Genomic DNA, 18,121 nt, shown 5'->3' on the forward strand with positions numbered 1-18,121 from the left:
AAATCTGTTTGTGTCAAAGAGCAGTAAGAATTCAAATAAACCCAAAATATCTTGGGTAGATACACACCAATCATGCAATCATAGGAATGCATCATCAACATCATCTGAGTGCTTAAACTGAATAGAAATGTGCTGCATTAGTAACAGTAGCAGTTTGTACAACTTCATTATAGATTATGTAAAAGATAGATAATCTGTAACAGTCTGAAGGTCTGAAGTTAAGAATTAAAGAAAAAAAGTGTGTGTAAAATAAAAAAATCACAGGAAACACCTTGAAACCCAAAAGCAGCAGAGGAAAACAGTTTGTTCTGTGGTGTCGCCTGGTTCACCTTTAGTATTTCTCATTTACGCTGACAGTTGGAAAGCAGAGAGAGGAAACAAGGCTGGAAGAGAAACGCAGGAGGGAAAACTGGTGGAAGTTGATCCCAGGGCCAGCAGCGACAGACATCATTCTAGAGGTGGTAAACTTAACCACTGCTCCACCTCTGGGGACACGATCCTGATAGAGAGGCTTACTTACAGCCGTACACAGAAAGTCCATGTTGTTTTGAAGCCACAGAAAAATGCTTACCCGATCTCATTGAGGTAAGAAAAGACATCCAGTGCTGTGTTTTTGGAAATACCATCGTTCATATTGGTCACCTTGACAGGAACACCTGCAGGAATAAAATACTGATTTAGAAAAAAAAATTTTTTTAACACCAACATAGAAACAGAATCATAAATAGTAACTAAAAATAGCTTTGATGCAGGACGTTATCCATCCTCTACATCGTGCTTTCTTACATCTGAGATTCAAACAGAAAATAATTTTATCTATAGGCTGATATCCAAGTGCTCTGTTTTTCTGATACAACAAAGAACAACTACAGCAAAGCAGGCAGCTGATAAATTAATGTAATGCTCAAAAACACAAGAAACACATCAAAGAACCATGAGTTTACTTTCAGTCTAGTTTAAAAAAAAATGTTTTGGATAAATGGCTTAAAAAACAAATTATTAATTTTCACTGAACAAATATAAAAAAAACAAAAACAAAGCAGAGTTGATCAAATCTGCTGACAAGCGCTTATTATCTCAGCCAGTCAAATAAATAGTCTCCAGCTAAAAGTGAAAGCCATTACAAAAGGAGATGGAGAGAAGGGCTAATAAATTCAAAGGCCCTTCTCATTTGAAAGCTGTGAAATTGTGGGCTGGCTTTACCTAATTCAATTACACACACAGCTTTGTTACCCATACTCTCTTCAGCTCTGAGGTTTTTTTCCTTCTCGCTTCTTGTGTGTGTTTTGCGCATGTGCTGGAAGCTAAAGCACCTGCACTCATCTTCCTATTGCTCTTTAGACGCCCACGATCTCTCCACACACTTAACCCAAGTGCGCATCAATCACTGTCATAGACCTGCTTATTCGTGGCCTTCGATAAAGCAACGAAGGCCAAAGGTGGAGGTGGAAGGAGGGGGGTATATATCCTTTTTAAGACTACACAAGGAGGAAGCAGGACGAAATCCGCTGCGCTGTCCATCCCGAGGCCTACACACACTTGAGCGTGCTTGCAGTTGTCAGTCAAACAGCTTTGAAGAGAAGAGCAGCACTTCTCTGCTTTTCAGCTAGCGTTTACTAAGCTCTAATGGGACTGACATGTGAGGGACTTGGCTAATTTTTTTAGACAAGGGCTTTGTTGACAGCCCATTCTCATATCGCGGGAATCATGGTGGCTCCCATGGAAGACGAAGAAGACGAAGAAGAAGAAGAAGGGGAAGAAGCAAAAACAGTGAAAGCAGGAGAGGGCAGTGTGTTTTTTAAAACGTGCCCTCTCCTAGATATTTAATAATTAGATTAAAAGTTTAAATAAATTAGCTGAGCGTCTGAACGTGGGAGTGCAGGGGTCGGCTCTTTTCGTCCTTGCGCTGTTCCAGGTTCTATCATTTACCGAGGGGGTATTTTTCCACTCATGATCCCCTTTCTTCAGTTTCTTTTCTTTTTTTGTGGCCTAACAGTGCAGACAATGGGAGCGCAGACACAGTTGTAGGAAAAATTACTGCTTTACATTTTTCCTCTGTGTCTCTTTTTCCTCCTTACCTCTTTGGCAAGAAAGGAGGGGGGGATGATTTTTTTTTCACTTAAAAAAAGGGGAGAGGATTGGGGGAACGGAGCGTTTGACGGGGGTAGAAAGGTTCCTGTCGTTAAATATTCTTTTTTAATCAGTGAGAAAACGTTGGTGAGAAAGGCAGGGATGAAAAGGTGGGAGGGGGAATGAAATGAAACATTCTTGTGCTGATCTTGTGCTCAGAGGGAGGAGTAGGCTTGGGCCTTTGTGTGGACAACTAAAACAGCTTTTGTCATAGAGCGCTCAATAAAAGGCACAGAGAATATGTGTGAAAATGGAGCACAGGCATGCAAAGGGCCCGCGAAACCAGACCGGGCTTTTACTAGAGCATCGCTGTTTTACAAAAGCATCTCCAGATAACCGACGCCGAGCAACTTGTTTCGGAGTTAAACATTTCTTTGGGGGAAACTGGTAAAGAGAGATCGGGGTATCCATTTTCGTTGCAGATCCACTGAAAGGCATTTTCATTTGCTCTTTGAAATTTCCTGCTAAACTTTTGAACTTCCCTTAAATTACCCTTATAGCTTATAGCTCGTAAAGCTGCCCACTAAGTCTGTTCAATCAGAGGCGCTAGTGTCTCCTCCGCCTATTGATGTTGCCGTAGTTCAACCTCCACCGAGGAACCACGATGAAGGGACATCTGTGCCATTTGCCCCAGGCTTGGATGTGTCTTGCCGTTTTCTTTTTGCACAAACATGTGACACTTTCTACTACTCACCCTGAGCCTCGTAGCAATATATCTAATGAGTGTTCCCCTGGCCCCTCAGGGCTCAATGTATTAGCTGGAGTTAATGCTTCCGGCCTGTGTGTGTGCCCCCGGGTCAAACATGGCAGATTGGGACCAAGTAATGCTGTGAGGGGTTAGGGATAAGACTGGGTGGTCAGAAATGGTGATAAAGTGCAGCTGAGTCAGCCTCAGATCTGTAGCCCTACAGCTGTAACCATCAGTGTTAAGTAACAAGATGAGGTACGGCCTGCAGTGGACAGTGAGCGATAGTGGACGCGACCTCTTAACGATGATTAACAGAAGCTCCGAAATGTTTAAATTTAACACATTTTTTAAATGTTTATGCATGACATGCAACAGAATGTCTCCAGGTTTGATGGAGCAACACAAAGTAAGGCAGAGGCCAAAGAAATGACACTAAAAACACTGCGTGATTATCCTTCATATAATTCACCTCCTTCTTGGAGGTCACCACAGTGGCTCATCTGTCACACCAACCCTCTGCAGGTCCTCCATCACCACATCCATTCTTCAATTATTCATCAAATACATGGCAACAGGTCAATTGAATTGTCTGTTTTCATCTCGCATGATAAAGGTTTCACCTCCGAAGTATCACAAAAATCGAGCCTTCACTGTCATCCAGTCATCTTGAACTTTCAGTTCACTCTTTAATCTTCTCCTCCCTCGATTACTCTTACTCGCTCTTGATGTGCATCTCTCAGTCCTCCTTAGCCAGTCTTTAGTGCTGAACGCATATTCTCACACATTACAGATCTTCTTCCTTCCCTTCACTGGCTCCCAGTGGAATTTATTAACATATGACGCTCTACACGGACAGGCCCCTGTTTCTTTTATTAGAGCTACTGAGACATCATCGCTTCAGCAGACTTCTCAAATGGCTGAATCAAGGTCTTCTAACTGTTCCACCCTCTTACTTTAGAGTCAGAGGCGAGACTGCTTTTGAGACTGCGGTGCTCAAACTTTGGAAAAGCCTCCTTCAGCCTGTCAGGCCAGCCAAATCTGTGATTTGCTTTAAACGGCTGCTGAAAACTAATTTTTACAGGTTAACTTTCCCTTAATCTTTTCCTCTTTACTCTGGACCATCGTTTACATCTGTTTGTGTGTATGTTGGAATGAATATGTGACCCCATGTTTAATTATTTGTCTGTATCTTGGAACATGTATACATATCTTTAATGTGTAGCTTTTATTCAAACTGTAAAGGACTTTTTAACTCTGTGTTTTGGAAAGTGCTATACAAACTCATCCATCATATACATGAACAGTGCTGTGTAAAGGTCTTGCACCTTCCCTGATTTCTTTATATTTTGCAACAAAACTGTGGAAAAAGGTGCAGCAATTTATTAAAAGATGTGCAAACAGAAACACAAGCACATGCTTCTTCTTCTACCCTTCTTATTAGGCAAGCTTTCTTGTAATGTATTCAAATAGTCTTCAGGAATAGTTCTCTGGGCTTCTTTAAGGACATTTAAAGCTCTGTGTGTTGATCCTACGTCATCTCTGTCAAACTGTTATTTTGGGCATTTTTCATAGATTCAGTAAAAGAAATTGCAGCAAATTATGTGTTTTGCCACCGCCTGGTAGTAACAAAGCACCCAAATATACCATTTAAAACTGTTTCTTTGCTAAGCTGTCTGTTAATTGTAGACAATACAGGTGTCTTTTTTATGCTTGAATGACTCCCTGATCATTGGCTTAACAAAAAGTGGTGTTCTGAAAAAGGGCAGATACAAGGGCGGAGCTGAAAATGAGTGAAAAAGCAGTCAAAGAAAAACTTTGAAAGAGCTTTAAAAAAACCTAGAGACCTATTGCTGAAAACTTTTAAAAATTAAACAGAATCAAAGCATAAAGAAACGATGGGTGGCTTAAAACTTTTGCACAGTACTGCAAAAACAGGTAAAAGACAGATGCAGACTGATGGAGGGATCAACAGGTGACACATGTGGTGAGCCCACGAACCTTTTTTGAACTCTATCTCCAGCACATCTTGGACATTTGGAGAGTCTTCTGGGTTCTTGGTCATCAGGTAGAGGTCAGCCGGTGCACGACTCTGAAAAACACACAAAGGCACACACTTACTCTCTCCATTTCACACACTTCACTCCCTGAGAGGAATAACTAGGACCTCTTGAGACCTCATCAAAAAGAAAAAAGGAGAAAAACAACAGTATGAAGAGATTGTTGTGTGAGGACACGGCGGGCAGAAGAACAGAGGGAATGATGCGTGAAAAAGAAGAGACCTGAAAACGACATCAGGACTTTAGTGAAGACAAAAAAAGGGGGGAAAAAATCAATGTTCCATTTTTCTCCTCTATTTGGTTTCATTTTCCCCATGTGGCCCTGCACCACAGGGGAAGGCGAGGAAAAGCAGAACACAGCGAGAAAGAGTGGGAAAGGGCACGAGAATGAAATTACTCACATCCTAAAGAACAGTGTATACCTGACAAGTGAAAAACACACAATAAAACCCCACTGATGCTACGACAGCACCGATCTGAGCAGCAGCTCTGCCCGTCTGAGAGAATCTGCCAACTCTATCGTGTTTCTGCCATTCTCTCACTCTTCTCTAATCTTCCAGTTTTCCACTTTTGATTTTCTGAGTGACGTTTCCCCTTCTGCTTTATTTTCAAATGAAGAATCTTCCCCTAAATGGGCATCGCACAATAAGACCTTCAAGTCTACACCCTAAAATCCACTAAAGTTGTTCTCGTTGACAGACATTTGTCGTTTTTCTTTTTTCCAGCTGGCGGGAGCCGGGAGCGATTTCAGTAAAGTCACGGCTGGGACCTAAAAGAGCGTGGCGGTCTGACGTGCCTGCCCAGCGATGCACCCCTCCAACAATTACACGGCATTAGGACAAGATGATGGCCAATGTCTCCTGAGCTGAGGCAAATTGCAGGGGGACTATGCAAAATAACCACTGGGTGCATTTAAATGGAAAGCTTTACCAGACTCTAAATCATCATACAATAACTAATCGGCATCCGCTCGCCGCCTGTCAGTGAGGAGAAAACGAGCAGCGCAATCACTTTCCTTCCTTTTAACTAAACACCGAAATTGACTGGGAAGGCGGCCGTCTCCCTCTCCTTCATTTTCTGCCTCAGTGCCCTGAAAGATGCCAAATGAGAGCGAATGGGAGAGGGACAAAATGACTGCCCTAAAAAGCCTTTTGATGCTTACTCTTGGAGAGGGAAGAGGCAAAGGAGGAATTAATCTTTTTCTAACCTGCAAATGCAACACAGCACATGAGAGGCACCAGCTGGAAGAATACTTGCAGGTGGCGGGATGCTACACTACAGGAAACCTGTTGTTTATAGTTTTTTCCATTTATGGTCTTTTAATTATCATTTAATTAACAAGAAGTTGTTCATTTAGGCTCCCTGCTTTTGTTGTTGAAGAACGTCCGAGTTTAAAATAACCACTAAAGTATTTTCACACAATCAGCTAAAAAAAAAGCATTAATTTAAAAAGTATAGTAGCAGTAATGCTTGAAAACTGATGCCAAAGCTGAGAGCTTGAACTTACATACTACTGAATACAAAAAAGAAGGGGGAAAAAAGGAAACGTAAAGGGACAGGGTTGTTTCCAGTGAGCGAGAGATCAATGCATTTCAATTCAAACCCCCTGCAGGTGGACTTGTCCCAAAGCCGTGGCCCTGAAAGAGAGGAAAAGGTAGAGATGGCGAAGGCGGGGGGGCGACGGGGTATTGGTGGGAAATGGGGCGTGAAGCGCACCATCATGTAGCACAGAGCAGCTCCTTTGGCAGTCTTTGCTTCTGCGATATTGTTGTGCTAAACGTGGCCCGGGCAGCAAAAGGAGAAGGCTGACGCATGAACTTAAAGCAAGTAAATTTCTATCTTTCCACTTATTAGTCGCCTCATTGGTTTTCAATCAAAGCCAAAAAGGGGCCAAAAGAAGCAGAAATGGCAGGAGGAGAAAGCAGGATTTGGGAAGAGAGCGGGAGAGGATGGTTTAAAAAAAAAAAAAAAAAGAGGGAAAAAAAGGAAAACGTGTTTGGCGCAACAGATTGGAAATGATCCTAAAATCACCACGTTTCAAGTCTGTCCTTCTTCTTAAAATGCAAACATGGCAAATTGAGACAAGAATAAAACAATATGCTCGTGTTGTGCTGTAGAGATATTTATATTCATAGCGCCCTTGGATAGTGTCACATCCTGGGCTGAATTTAATGAGGACAGCAGGCGCTTGTCTATGAAGCCAATGCTGCGATGACGACGATGCTTAGATGGGCGCAGAGAGCACTCGCCGAGTAGCACAGGTCAGGCTAATGAGACCTGAGGGCAACGAAGGCGCATGACAAATACTGACCTCTTTGCTTCAGAGCGCACACTGACATGTATACATACACCTACGAGCCCACTTCCTACCCCTACAGGCAGTCCTCCGACCATCCATCTTTCCAGCGATCAAATGTGAACGGCAGCAAACAAGTTTTCATTTCCTCTAGGTGGGCAGGGGCACAGCGTTTCGCTCCTTTACTCCTGGTCAACGGGAGCAGTGGGCCATCAGCTCCCGGATCAAAGAAAAAAGGAAAAAAGAAGCAGGCCCGGGGAAACTCGCTGACAGAGGCTATAATTAAGACTGAGGTGATGTTTTAATGACTTGGGACGAGTGTCAAGCTGCCTCAGGGCGGACTCTGACTGCTCATGTGCGGAGGGACGAAGAGAGCGGGGACAGTGAGGAAGCTTGAGGATGTGGAGACATCCAAACACAAGTGCCGGATTGTTTACCACACATGATGGATGACAGAACATAAGAGGTGCTAAGCAACAATTAAAACCTCAGCTGTTTTTCCAACTGGTGGTGGTCTATGAAGTCAAAAAAACATATAACAGCACAGTTTATCGCCTTCCTAGTTAGCATTTTGTTTCCAGAAACGTAATTAGGCAAATCCTAGGCATTAAAACCCTGCACATTCATATTCATTACAGTCTCTAATATCTCTTCTTAATTAGTAAAGAATAAGCAGGGGACAAAACATAGACTACACCTTCATGTTCCCAGCAACACCAGAATCTAATAACTTTATAACAACCACTACATCAGTGCACTTATCAGATGCATGCCAACAGTCTGCAACAGCTAGCTAAAGCTGGCATGAATGCATGTCTTCACATAGGTTAACGTTGCCATATGGAGATGAGTAAACAAAAGCCTGCAGCCCATTGTGGTGCAGGTGACCTGGTTTGGGGTTATCAGGAAGGATACAGTGTTAATCACAGAGTAACCTGAACTGCTGACGCTTATCTACAGACGAACATATGAGCGACCATTTGGATATTTTCTAATCTGACGGTGTTCAGCAGAGAGGGACCATTGTATCACAGCTACAGAGGGGGGGACTATTGTATCGTCTGAATAGTCGCGGTCTGACCTCAGCCTTCAGGGCTGTAACTGGAGCAGAGAGACAGGCTGGTACAGAGAGCAAGGTGACCTCTATCAGATGACCTTCAGGTAGATCAGAATGTGACCTGCTGGTTTAAGAATTTGGAGGGGGAAGTGACTTTTTTGTTTTTACCCCCCAAGTTTAAATTGCACTGGTGTTTTTTTAAATTAAAATTTTAACAAAAAGACTTGAAAACTTTTTGCTTTTTTGTAAAGAAATTTCTACCTAGTCCCACATTTCAGGCTCTGGGGTAATATATTCAAATCCTTTTACCACTTCAGACCTCTGTGCCATAAATATTTCATTGTATTTAAGGCCATGAATCGATTCAATATTGGAGAAAAGGTCCAGCACAAACCCCTCCTGAATGAACACACACACACACAATACCATCATCATACATCGCTATGCTATTGAGCTGGTTCGTCTCATTCTTTTCAAAACATTTCTCCACAGGACGGCCACTAAAGAGGCAGCGGAGGGGTGGGAAAGAGAAAGACAGCAAGAGATGGAGGTCTGTGAGTTACAGTGGCCCTGCCCCTGCATCTCCGCTCCAGCAGCGCAGGACCCCTCGCCTCCCTGTGACACCCCGTCCATTGGGGACTCATCTGTCTGGCGCACTGTCTTTGTACTTTACTGTTACTGGTGACATTTTGGTGTCACGGTGTCATGATGAAATGGCTCCCCTCCCACGTCGCAGCCTGCGGCGGCGCAACTAGTGGAACAATGAGGTCCCGAGGAGTTGGGGTTGGAACTCAGGAGGCCCCAGCTGGGCGCAACGCCCTAACCCTTCCCCCTCCCAGGCTCCCATGAAATCGGGAATTAGTAGAAGCGTTGCTGACGACAAGTCAGTGTCTGTGTGTCCCAGGCTCTTCCCAGGGCCTGGCGAGGACCCGGGGTGAGGAGAGACAGAGGCACAGACACAACGACCAAGGGATGGGAGCTCTGGGGGTGTGTGTGTGGGGGGGGGGGAGGTCACTGGGGGCAACCTGTATGTACTGCACTGACCTTTAACCTTGCAGAGATCAAACCCTTGACTCACCCATGGCACTGTGGGAGAGTGAGTCATGTTTGTCTCTGGCAGGGCTGGCATTGGTCAGTAGACTGAAGGGAAGGTTTACTGATGTGTCCCTCCGAGTGTCTGACACATTTAACCACACGTACACACAAAAACGCAGCATTAGGTCTGTTAGCTCGGTGTGTGCACATGAGATGGATGCTCAAGAGATGACTCACAATGGTCAAAAATGAGATGTACCGTCAAGCGGCTTATGCAGGTTTCTTTCTATTTCTCACGATCGATTTCAAGAACAGGTACCGATCTGAAGATGAAGTCATCCTTCAGAAGTTTAGGCAAAACCTTACCTTACCTTTTCAGGTTCACTTAAATTGTTTTTGCACCTGTGCAAAACTCTTCTGATAAGCTCTTGTTTTTACAGGCTTGAACAGGGGTGTCAGTGAGGAAGGTTAGAAAAAAATGCCTCAGACAGTCGGCACAATTTCTTAGAACAGTTACAGAACAGCATATTAGAAGGCACTTCTTTAGTTAACAAGTATTATATTGTAACAGCTTTAATATAAATTCAAATTTAACACAAGTCCCCGCAGGATTAAATATAAAAAATGATGAATTATGTTTCCTTTTATTAAATATTGCGAGCTTACCTTGGGATTCTCCAGGATGCCCGACTCATAGCTGTAAAGAAATTTGAACAATTAAAGTTTCTCTCTGGAAAAAATAAAATAAAATCAAAGATTCCGAAATAAGAGCCTAAGAAGATGCATCACACCAGTCCTGCTCACCTGATATGCATGAGGTTGGCGTCCATGCTCCAAGGTGCCTGAGGGGTCACAGGCACAGGGATGCCATGCTCCTACAGTTTAACAGCAAAAGAAGCTTTTAAGTTACATCCTGTGAGCGCGACTTGCAAAAGGGTACGTCTCCACTGAGAAGGTTCTGACTGAAGGATTACAGACAAAGACATTTTGTATACATATATTTTTATTTTATTTTATTTTTTTTAAAAATCAGCACTTTAAGACAAAGTACATTTCACAATTAACTCACAGGCTTGTCTGAAAGGTGTTGGCTAAACATCATGACCACCCTCTAGTGGGAAAAACTGGTCGGCCCATCATTTTTTTTTGATGCGACTACATCGACAAACGTCCACCAGAATACAAGTAGTCCATGTAATTTAATCTGAGAATCTGAGGTAATAAATAATTAAAGCTTTGATGATCTAAAGAACACAAACAGAAACTCTTTCCAGCTACAGTGACATTACTCCACAGTGTCAGTACAAAATGTTGGTTATAATCAGTGTTGGGAAGGTTACTTTTAAAATGTATTCCATTACAGAATACAGAATACATGCCCCAAAATGTATTCTGTAACGTATTCCGTTACGTTACTCAATGACAGTAACGTATTCTGAATACTTTTGATTACTTAATATATTATCATGCTGTTTACAACTACATGAATGTACTATTGCTGTGATTTATTACTGTTACTGAAGGTTCGCGGTTCCGAACCGTAGTAAAGGGACCTCTGGCTAATACGGTGGGTTCTGTATCGGCTCGTAGCCGAAAAATAGCTTTACTTTGTTGTCTGGGTCAACTTTGCTTGCGAGAGACAGAGAGAGGCGTTGAAAGGCTGCTCCAACGGAATTTATTGTTTTTGGAGGAGAACACGAACACGGTGTACAGTCGAGTCTTAATAGCTTACTTACAACTGGGCTCGTCAGGCACTCTTCTTGGCTGCAGTGGTTATTATTATATTTACATGCTTCCAGCTCCCGTTTTTGCTCGATGACAGCTCATACTTTTCCTTTTTCTCCCTCCCTCGCTCACAGACACATAACGTGTATGGCAGTCCATTCTCCCTGCAGCACGGACTACACTGCCCATGATGCTACATTCTTTAGAGCTATACCTGTAGCATTCTGCCTATTAGCTTAGCACAACAACAACAAAAAGGCCTCTCTCACCCAGGAAACACAGAGAGAGAGAGCATCACCCTGTAACCATGGCAACCGAAACGCCGCCGCCTGGAACAACAGAACGTAGCCGTCAAACAAAACCCAAACAGTCCTGACCCGCGACAATATGAAACAGGGAAGTACCGCCGTGTAATCCATTTATTTCAACAAAGTAACTGTATTCTAAATACCACCTTTTTAAACGGTAACTGTAACGGAATACAGTTACTCATATTTTGTATTTTAAATACGTAACGGCGGTACATGTATTCCGTTACTCCCCAACACTGGTTATAATATAGCCTCTAATCTCCTTTTTTGGTAGTTCACTGCATGCTTAATAATTGTTTTTTTCAAAAAAATTCAGGACAATGTTAACGTCACTATTAAGTGGATGGTACTTTTAGGACTTGGAGATTTGATCAGGTAATTGTTTGGATTTTTTTTTAGTCAAAGGGTGAATCTGTACCTTGAAAATGTTAACAGACCCATTGCTATGAAAATAAAGGTGGTAAAATAATTGTGTTTCTGACATTATGCCACTGACAGAGTTACCTTTGCATACTCCATCAAGTCTGTCCTCCCCCGGAAGCGGTTGTAAAACTCGGGTATCCTCCAGGGTGCGATGATCTAAAGAACACAGACAGAAACTCTTTCCAGCTACAGTGACATTACTCCACAGTGTCAGTAAATTACATCCACACAATAAATAAACAAACTCACCTTGACCTCAGGGTAGAGGGCATAGCATGTTAGCTCGAAGCGTATCTGGTCATTTCCCTGAAAAGTGCAAACAACAGTTCAACTCGATGTTTCTTGTGTTACTTGTTGTATCAGTTTACAATAAACACATTAAGATTAGATTAGAAGTGTGCACAGCAGGGCTGTTGCTAACATTTTTAATCATTTATTCATATTTTCACTAATAATCTGCTTAATTTTTTATCTATTAAGGGCCAGAAAAGACCCCAAACCCCAAGTTTACATATTCAAACAATTAGTTTTCCCCAAACTACATCCTAAACTCAAAAATGCCCTCCATGTACTATCAAAGACAGTAAAGAAAACTAAATGAATCACACTTACTATGCAAAAAAACCCTTAAAATGAACTATTTTACTTCACACTGACTAAATTTTTTTAGAATTGTTGATTACTTTTTGTGTTAATGGATGAACTGATTAATTTTTAGTTGCTTCTTAGTTGTTAGTAGTTGTTTCTCTACAGCTTGTTTCTGACACTAGAACAAAAAAATCACCTACTGAACATTTTTTGTTATCTACAATTTAGAGTTTTGGATTATTATCCTAAAATTTAAAGATAGTTACTTACTAGCTCATTTTTTTGTGGCTTAAACAAGCTTCCATAGTTTCCTCATTATCAACACAAATAGTAAAAGAATAAATGGGCTGCACTTTGAAACACGAGGCAGGGTACACCCTGGACAGGTCGCTGGCCTCTCACACAGCTATAAGAAGTTACCATGTTTTAAACCTGTACTTTAACTCCATGATGTGGTTTTTGACTCCATCTATAGACAACATGTGGACACTGCATTTCAAAAAAGACGTAAAATAATAGAAGGAAAATGTATTTAAAAAGTACAACATGTTTTTTTAAAGGTTTTTATTTTCCAGAAGTATATTTGAAAATATATTATGAATCCCAGAAAAATCTCCATAAATTTGCAGTGTAAATATACAGGAACTATTACTAACGCAGCTAAATTTGTGCTCTGAACATACATCGGGTCAAATCGGGATATGAAAACAATGGCATGAAAGTGTGGCTAACTGCAGTAAGTCTAAATAATGAGAACATCACAAATTGTCACTTTCACAACCTAGGCTGAGAAAGTTCTTGGCATGCAGCCTGAAAACATCTTCATCTGGTACAGCTGCAGTCAGGACACTTGAACTTTAGATGACTCAAAGTTGTCCTGATCTGTTAAATTACCAACTCTGACCAAATAAACTCTGTGCTCCTATTTTACCATTTGAGCTGTACGCTCTTTCCCATTAAAAAGGCTCACTTTAGAAATAAGACAGCTGTTATTCAACTGTTATGCCTCTTTCTTTTCAAAGGACTAAATAGAAAGGGTTTCTGAAAGAGAAAGGGTAGATTTTAACTATGTAGTCTTATTTAGGTTAATAAGCAACTGTGCAAAGAGACCTAGACCTAGCTAATAAGTCTGTACTTTGAAATTGGTTTGAAATTTTAACCGCCATGTCTGAGGCTTAATTTATAATAAGAAAACTGATGCTTTAGTCTTGTTTCACAAGCCCTGCATTTGATTTTATGTCCCTGCTCTTCAAAAAATAAAGATGCAAACTTATTCCCGGAATCACATTTGCAGATTTTGGACATTCTTACCCCACACGGCATAATTCCATGCCCATTGTCTCACTTACCTTTCCAGTGGCACCGTGTGAGACAAACTGGGCACCCTCCCTGCGTGCAATCTCCACCTGACGCCGGGCAATGCAGGGCCGTGCTACCGCAGTGCCCAGCAGGTATCGGTCTTCATAGACAGCATTGGCCTGAACTGCAGGCCAGATGAAGTCCTCCACAAACTCTGTACGAAGGTCTTCAATGAAAACCTGCACAGCCACAGAGGCGAGGACACAGAACAGGGCTTTGTCAAAATGGTTCCATCATGTCATTTGTCCAGAAGACTGACTGTGACTCTGACTGTGGTGCAGAATCAAGCACTGCCTTGCTAACTCGTCCGTGAAATAAAATCCTAATGAAATTAATAACAATTTTCTGCCTTTACTATAACTGCAACACTTCTACATCTAGAAAAAAATATTAGTATTGGGATCAGTGCCAGAAATCCAGGATTGGTCGGGCTGTGCATAAGCATTAAAAGCACTGTAGCTGACATTCTCTGATGTTGCTCACGCTGCAAACAAATCCTAATCAAATACAACATCCTGTTTCCCTGACGCATACCTTCTTTGCACCGAGGCTTTCCGCCTTTTTCCGGGCAGCTTCAAAGTCTTCGTCTTGCCCGATGTTGGCCTAGAAAGACAGAAAAGCACTGTGAATGTGAACGTTGATGTTGAAATCTCCAGGGGAAACAGGATGAACACAATAAGAAGATAAAATATGCAGGTTCTCTAGTTTAGATTCTTCTCTAAATTAAATGCATCAACACACAGAGGCACGTGCCTACCAAAGTGTTATTTTTGACAATCCACCGTCTTGCAGTTCAGATCACGTCTGCTGAGGAGATGCAACAACTGAGCGTGAACACCACTCGAGGCCATGAAGAGGCTGTACTGATCTCCTGAACTGAGCAAGGGACTATTTTTCTCACATAGTAAAGTGAATTGTAGCTGCTCTAAAAGAACCTGCATATTGCAGTAATCATACATGAATTATAATTGCACAGTGGCACAGTAAACCCTCTCGGTTTTTGTCTATGTGAATGTTGTTTAGCAAATTCACGCAAGTGTTGGTTTTGTAATTTCATGAGACATTACACTGGATCATGTACTCAGTGTTGGGGAGTAACGGAATACATGTACTGCTGTTACGTATTTAAAATACAAAATATGAGTAACTGTATTCCGTTACAGTTACCGTTTAAAAAGGTGGTATTTAGAATACAGTTACTTTGTTGAAATAAATGGATTACACGGCGGTACTTCCCTGTTTCATATTGTGGTGGGTCAGGACTGTTTGGGTTTTGTTTGACAGCTACGTTCTGTTGTTCCAGGCGGCAGCGTTACGGTTGCCATGGTTACAGGGTGACGCTCTCTCTCTGCGTGTTTCCTGGGTGAGAGAGGCCTTTTTGTTGTTGTTGTGCTAAGCTAATAGGCAGAATGCTACAGGTATAGCTCTAAAGAATGTAGCATCATGGGCAGTGTAGTCCGTGCTGCAGGGAGAATGGACTGCCATACACGTTATGTGTCTGTGAGCGCGAGGAGGGAGAAAAGGAAAAGTACGAGCTGTCATCGAGCAAAAACGGGAGCTGGAAGCATGTAAATATATGGGGGCGATCGTGGCTCAAGAGTTGGGAGTTCGCCTTGTAATCGGAAGGTTGCCGGTTCGCGCCCCGGCTCGGACAGTCTCGGTCGTTGTGTCCTTGGGCAAGACACTTCACCTACCGCCTACTGGTGTTGGCCAGAAGGGCCGATGGCGCGATATGGCAGCCTCGCTTCTGTCAGTCTGTCCCAGGGCAGCTGTGGCTACAACTGTAGCTTGCCTCCACCAGTGTGTGAATGTGAGAGTGAATGGGTGGATGACTGGACGTGTAAAAGCGCTTTGGGGTCCCTAGGCGGGACTAGTAAAAGCGCTATACAAATACAGGCCATTTACCATTTACCATTTATATAATAATAACCACTGCAGCCAAGAAGAGTGCCTGACGAGCCCAGTTGTAAGTAAGCTATTAAGACTCGACTGTACACCGTGTTCGTGTTCTCCTCCAAAAACAATAAATTCCTTTGGAGCAGCCTTTCAACGCCTCTCTTTATCTCTCGCAAGCAAAGTTGACCCAGACAACAAAGTAAAGCTATTTTTCGGCTATGAGCCGACACAGAACCCACCGTATTAGTCAGAGGTCCCTTTACTACGGTTACTCCCTTTATGCGGACCTTCAGTAACAGTAATAAATCACAGCAATAGTACATTCACATAGTTGTAAACAGCATGATAATATATTAAGTAATCCAAAGTATTCAGAATACGTTACTCTCATTGAGTAATGTAACAGAATACGTTACAGAATACTTTTTGGGGCATGTATTCTGTAATCTGTAATGGAATACATTTTAAAAGTAACCTTCCCAACACTGCATGTACTGGATGAGTGTCTCCTTTTACTCCACTGAAGAGCTAGAGCCGAGGTGTACATCCTGTTCAACAGCTATGAACCTTTGGCTGACACCCACCCCCACTGACCTAAAAAAATCACTAAATGAAGTTAGACAGTCGGAAAATCTGCCTACTGTGCAGTTCTGAGTGGCTGTAGGGTAAAACGCAAATCCAGGCAGATTTGAGCTGTCATTATGAATCCAAACCTTTTGACCCATGCAGAGATACCCCAAACGGTAGGTCTTAACAGACCACAGTGAACACCTGTAACCCTTTATAAAGCCAACTGTACAACAAAAAGGACACAACATGCAAAAGCCTGGCAGCATAAAACTAAACCAACTGTTGCGTGCATGGCTTCAAACCTTACCAAGTAGGTGATGACATCATAGCCCTGCTCCTTGAGCCAGACCAGAATGCAGGAGGTGTCCAGTCCACCACTGTAAGCCAGAACCACCGTACCTTTGGACATGATGAGTGCTTTTTGCCGAAGCAGCCAAAGAAGCTGTCGAGTGGCAGGGAAATAATTACATTAATCGGATGATTACATAACTATTAACTCGTAATGAGGAAATGTCAATTAATAACCCAAATTCTGATCGCTGTCCTTTTTTGACTTAACAGCAGGTTCCAACAGACCATTAGTTCAGACAAGTTTTGGATAATTCTTGATTTGGTAAAGTTTCCAAGGTTAGCTTGGAAAACTTCCAACATAACGTCAGATGCTCAAATATGAGCATTTTCTGCTCACAAACTTTAATACCAGCTATTGCGCAGGCAATTGAAACAGATCTTGAGTTAATACGGCTGTAAGGAATAAATGTTTTGACCTCAAGAGCTCAGTGAGCATGTAATTTCTTTCTTTCTGCAGAGTCACTCTCCTACAGATCTCCAAACTTCATGTGGCCTTCAGATCAGCTCAAGAACAGTTCGTAGAAAGCTTCATGGAATGGGTACATCCATCATCAATAATGGATGTAAACCACCTACTAAAATCTAAAGCAGTGGATACGTGTTTGTCTGGAGTCACAAATCAGACTGTTTGGCAATCCAAGACATGAGTCTGGGTTTGAGATGAGAGACGAGATGAGAATGGTACTTGTCTGACTACGTAGTGCCAACTGTAAAGTTTGGTGGAGGGGGATTATGGTTTGGGCTTGTCTTTCAGGAGTTGGGCTGGGTCTCTTAGTTCCAGTGAAAGGATCTTCTTAATGCTTCAGCACACCAAGAGATATTGGACAATTTCATGCTCCCAAATTTGTGGGAACAGTCTGGGGATTGTCATTTTCTGTTTCAACATGACTGCGCATCAGTTCACAAAGCAAGGTCCAAAAAGAATAGATGAGTGAGTTTGTGTGGAAGAACTTGACTGGCCCGTACAGTCCTGACCTCAACCCAACAGAACACCTTTGGGATGAAGTAGAGCCAAGACTACGAGCGGGCCTTCTCGTCTAACATCAGTGTCTGACCTCACAGATGCGCTTCTTGAAGAATGTTGGGAATTTTTGACCAAACACACTCCTAAACCTTCTTCACAGAAGAATTGAAGCTTTTACAGCAGCAAGGGTCATGAAATATCACTCAAGTTCATATGCGTGTGAAGGCAGATGAGCGAATGCTTTTGGCACTATAGTGTACTTGCAGTTGCTGGAGTCAAAACTTTTAAAGCTGAGTTACAATATCTTATGCACGCATTTATTTGCTGGCTCAGTGCTTCTTAAAATTAAATCGTTGTAGACTTAACAAGTACTAGAATTAGTATACTCGTAATACCATTAGTGGTAATATTAATTTAAGCAACTTTTGAAGTCTAGCTGGCAGTATATATAGCATTTTATTGTAGATCGTGACATACATGTGGCAGGTTAAGGACCACAGAATTGTGCTTGTGTGAATGTGATGTTTGTTTTGTACATATAATAACAGTGTGCTAGCATGGGTGTATTCTCGTGAATGTGAAAGTGAAGAAGAAATTACTTGCAGAGGCAAGTCTTTTGTCAGGCGAGTCCTATTTTTTCCTCGCGTAAACAGATTTACAACTTGCACTGC

General features: G+C 42.2%; 1 protein-coding gene across 1 annotated transcript in view; it reads right to left on the minus strand.

Moving 5' to 3' along the window:
• Nucleotides 1-18,121, minus strand: part of ass1 (argininosuccinate synthase 1) — a 30,032-nt gene that overhangs the window by 11,481 nt on the left and 430 nt on the right. Inside the window, exons 2-10 of the mRNA XM_087843731.1 lie at nt 16,443-16,577; nt 14,204-14,272; nt 13,660-13,848; nt 11,972-12,028; nt 11,804-11,878; nt 10,068-10,138; nt 9,930-9,960; nt 4,817-4,907; nt 572-656 (exon numbers count right to left, since the gene is read on the minus strand). Coding sequence (XP_087699857.1) covers nt 572-656; nt 4,817-4,907; nt 9,930-9,960; nt 10,068-10,138; nt 11,804-11,878; nt 11,972-12,028; nt 13,660-13,848; nt 14,204-14,272; nt 16,443-16,544 — 770 coding nt within the window. The 5' untranslated portion in view covers nt 16,545-16,577. The remainder of the gene's footprint in view (nt 1-571; nt 657-4,816; nt 4,908-9,929; nt 9,961-10,067; nt 10,139-11,803; nt 11,879-11,971; nt 12,029-13,659; nt 13,849-14,203; nt 14,273-16,442; nt 16,578-18,121) is intronic.

The sequence above is a fragment of the Neolamprologus brichardi genome, chromosome 7, assembly GCF_056152115.1.
Source record: "Neolamprologus brichardi isolate AB-2024 chromosome 7, ASM5615211v1, whole genome shotgun sequence".
Lineage (NCBI taxonomy): Eukaryota > Metazoa > Chordata > Actinopteri > Cichliformes > Cichlidae > Neolamprologus > Neolamprologus brichardi.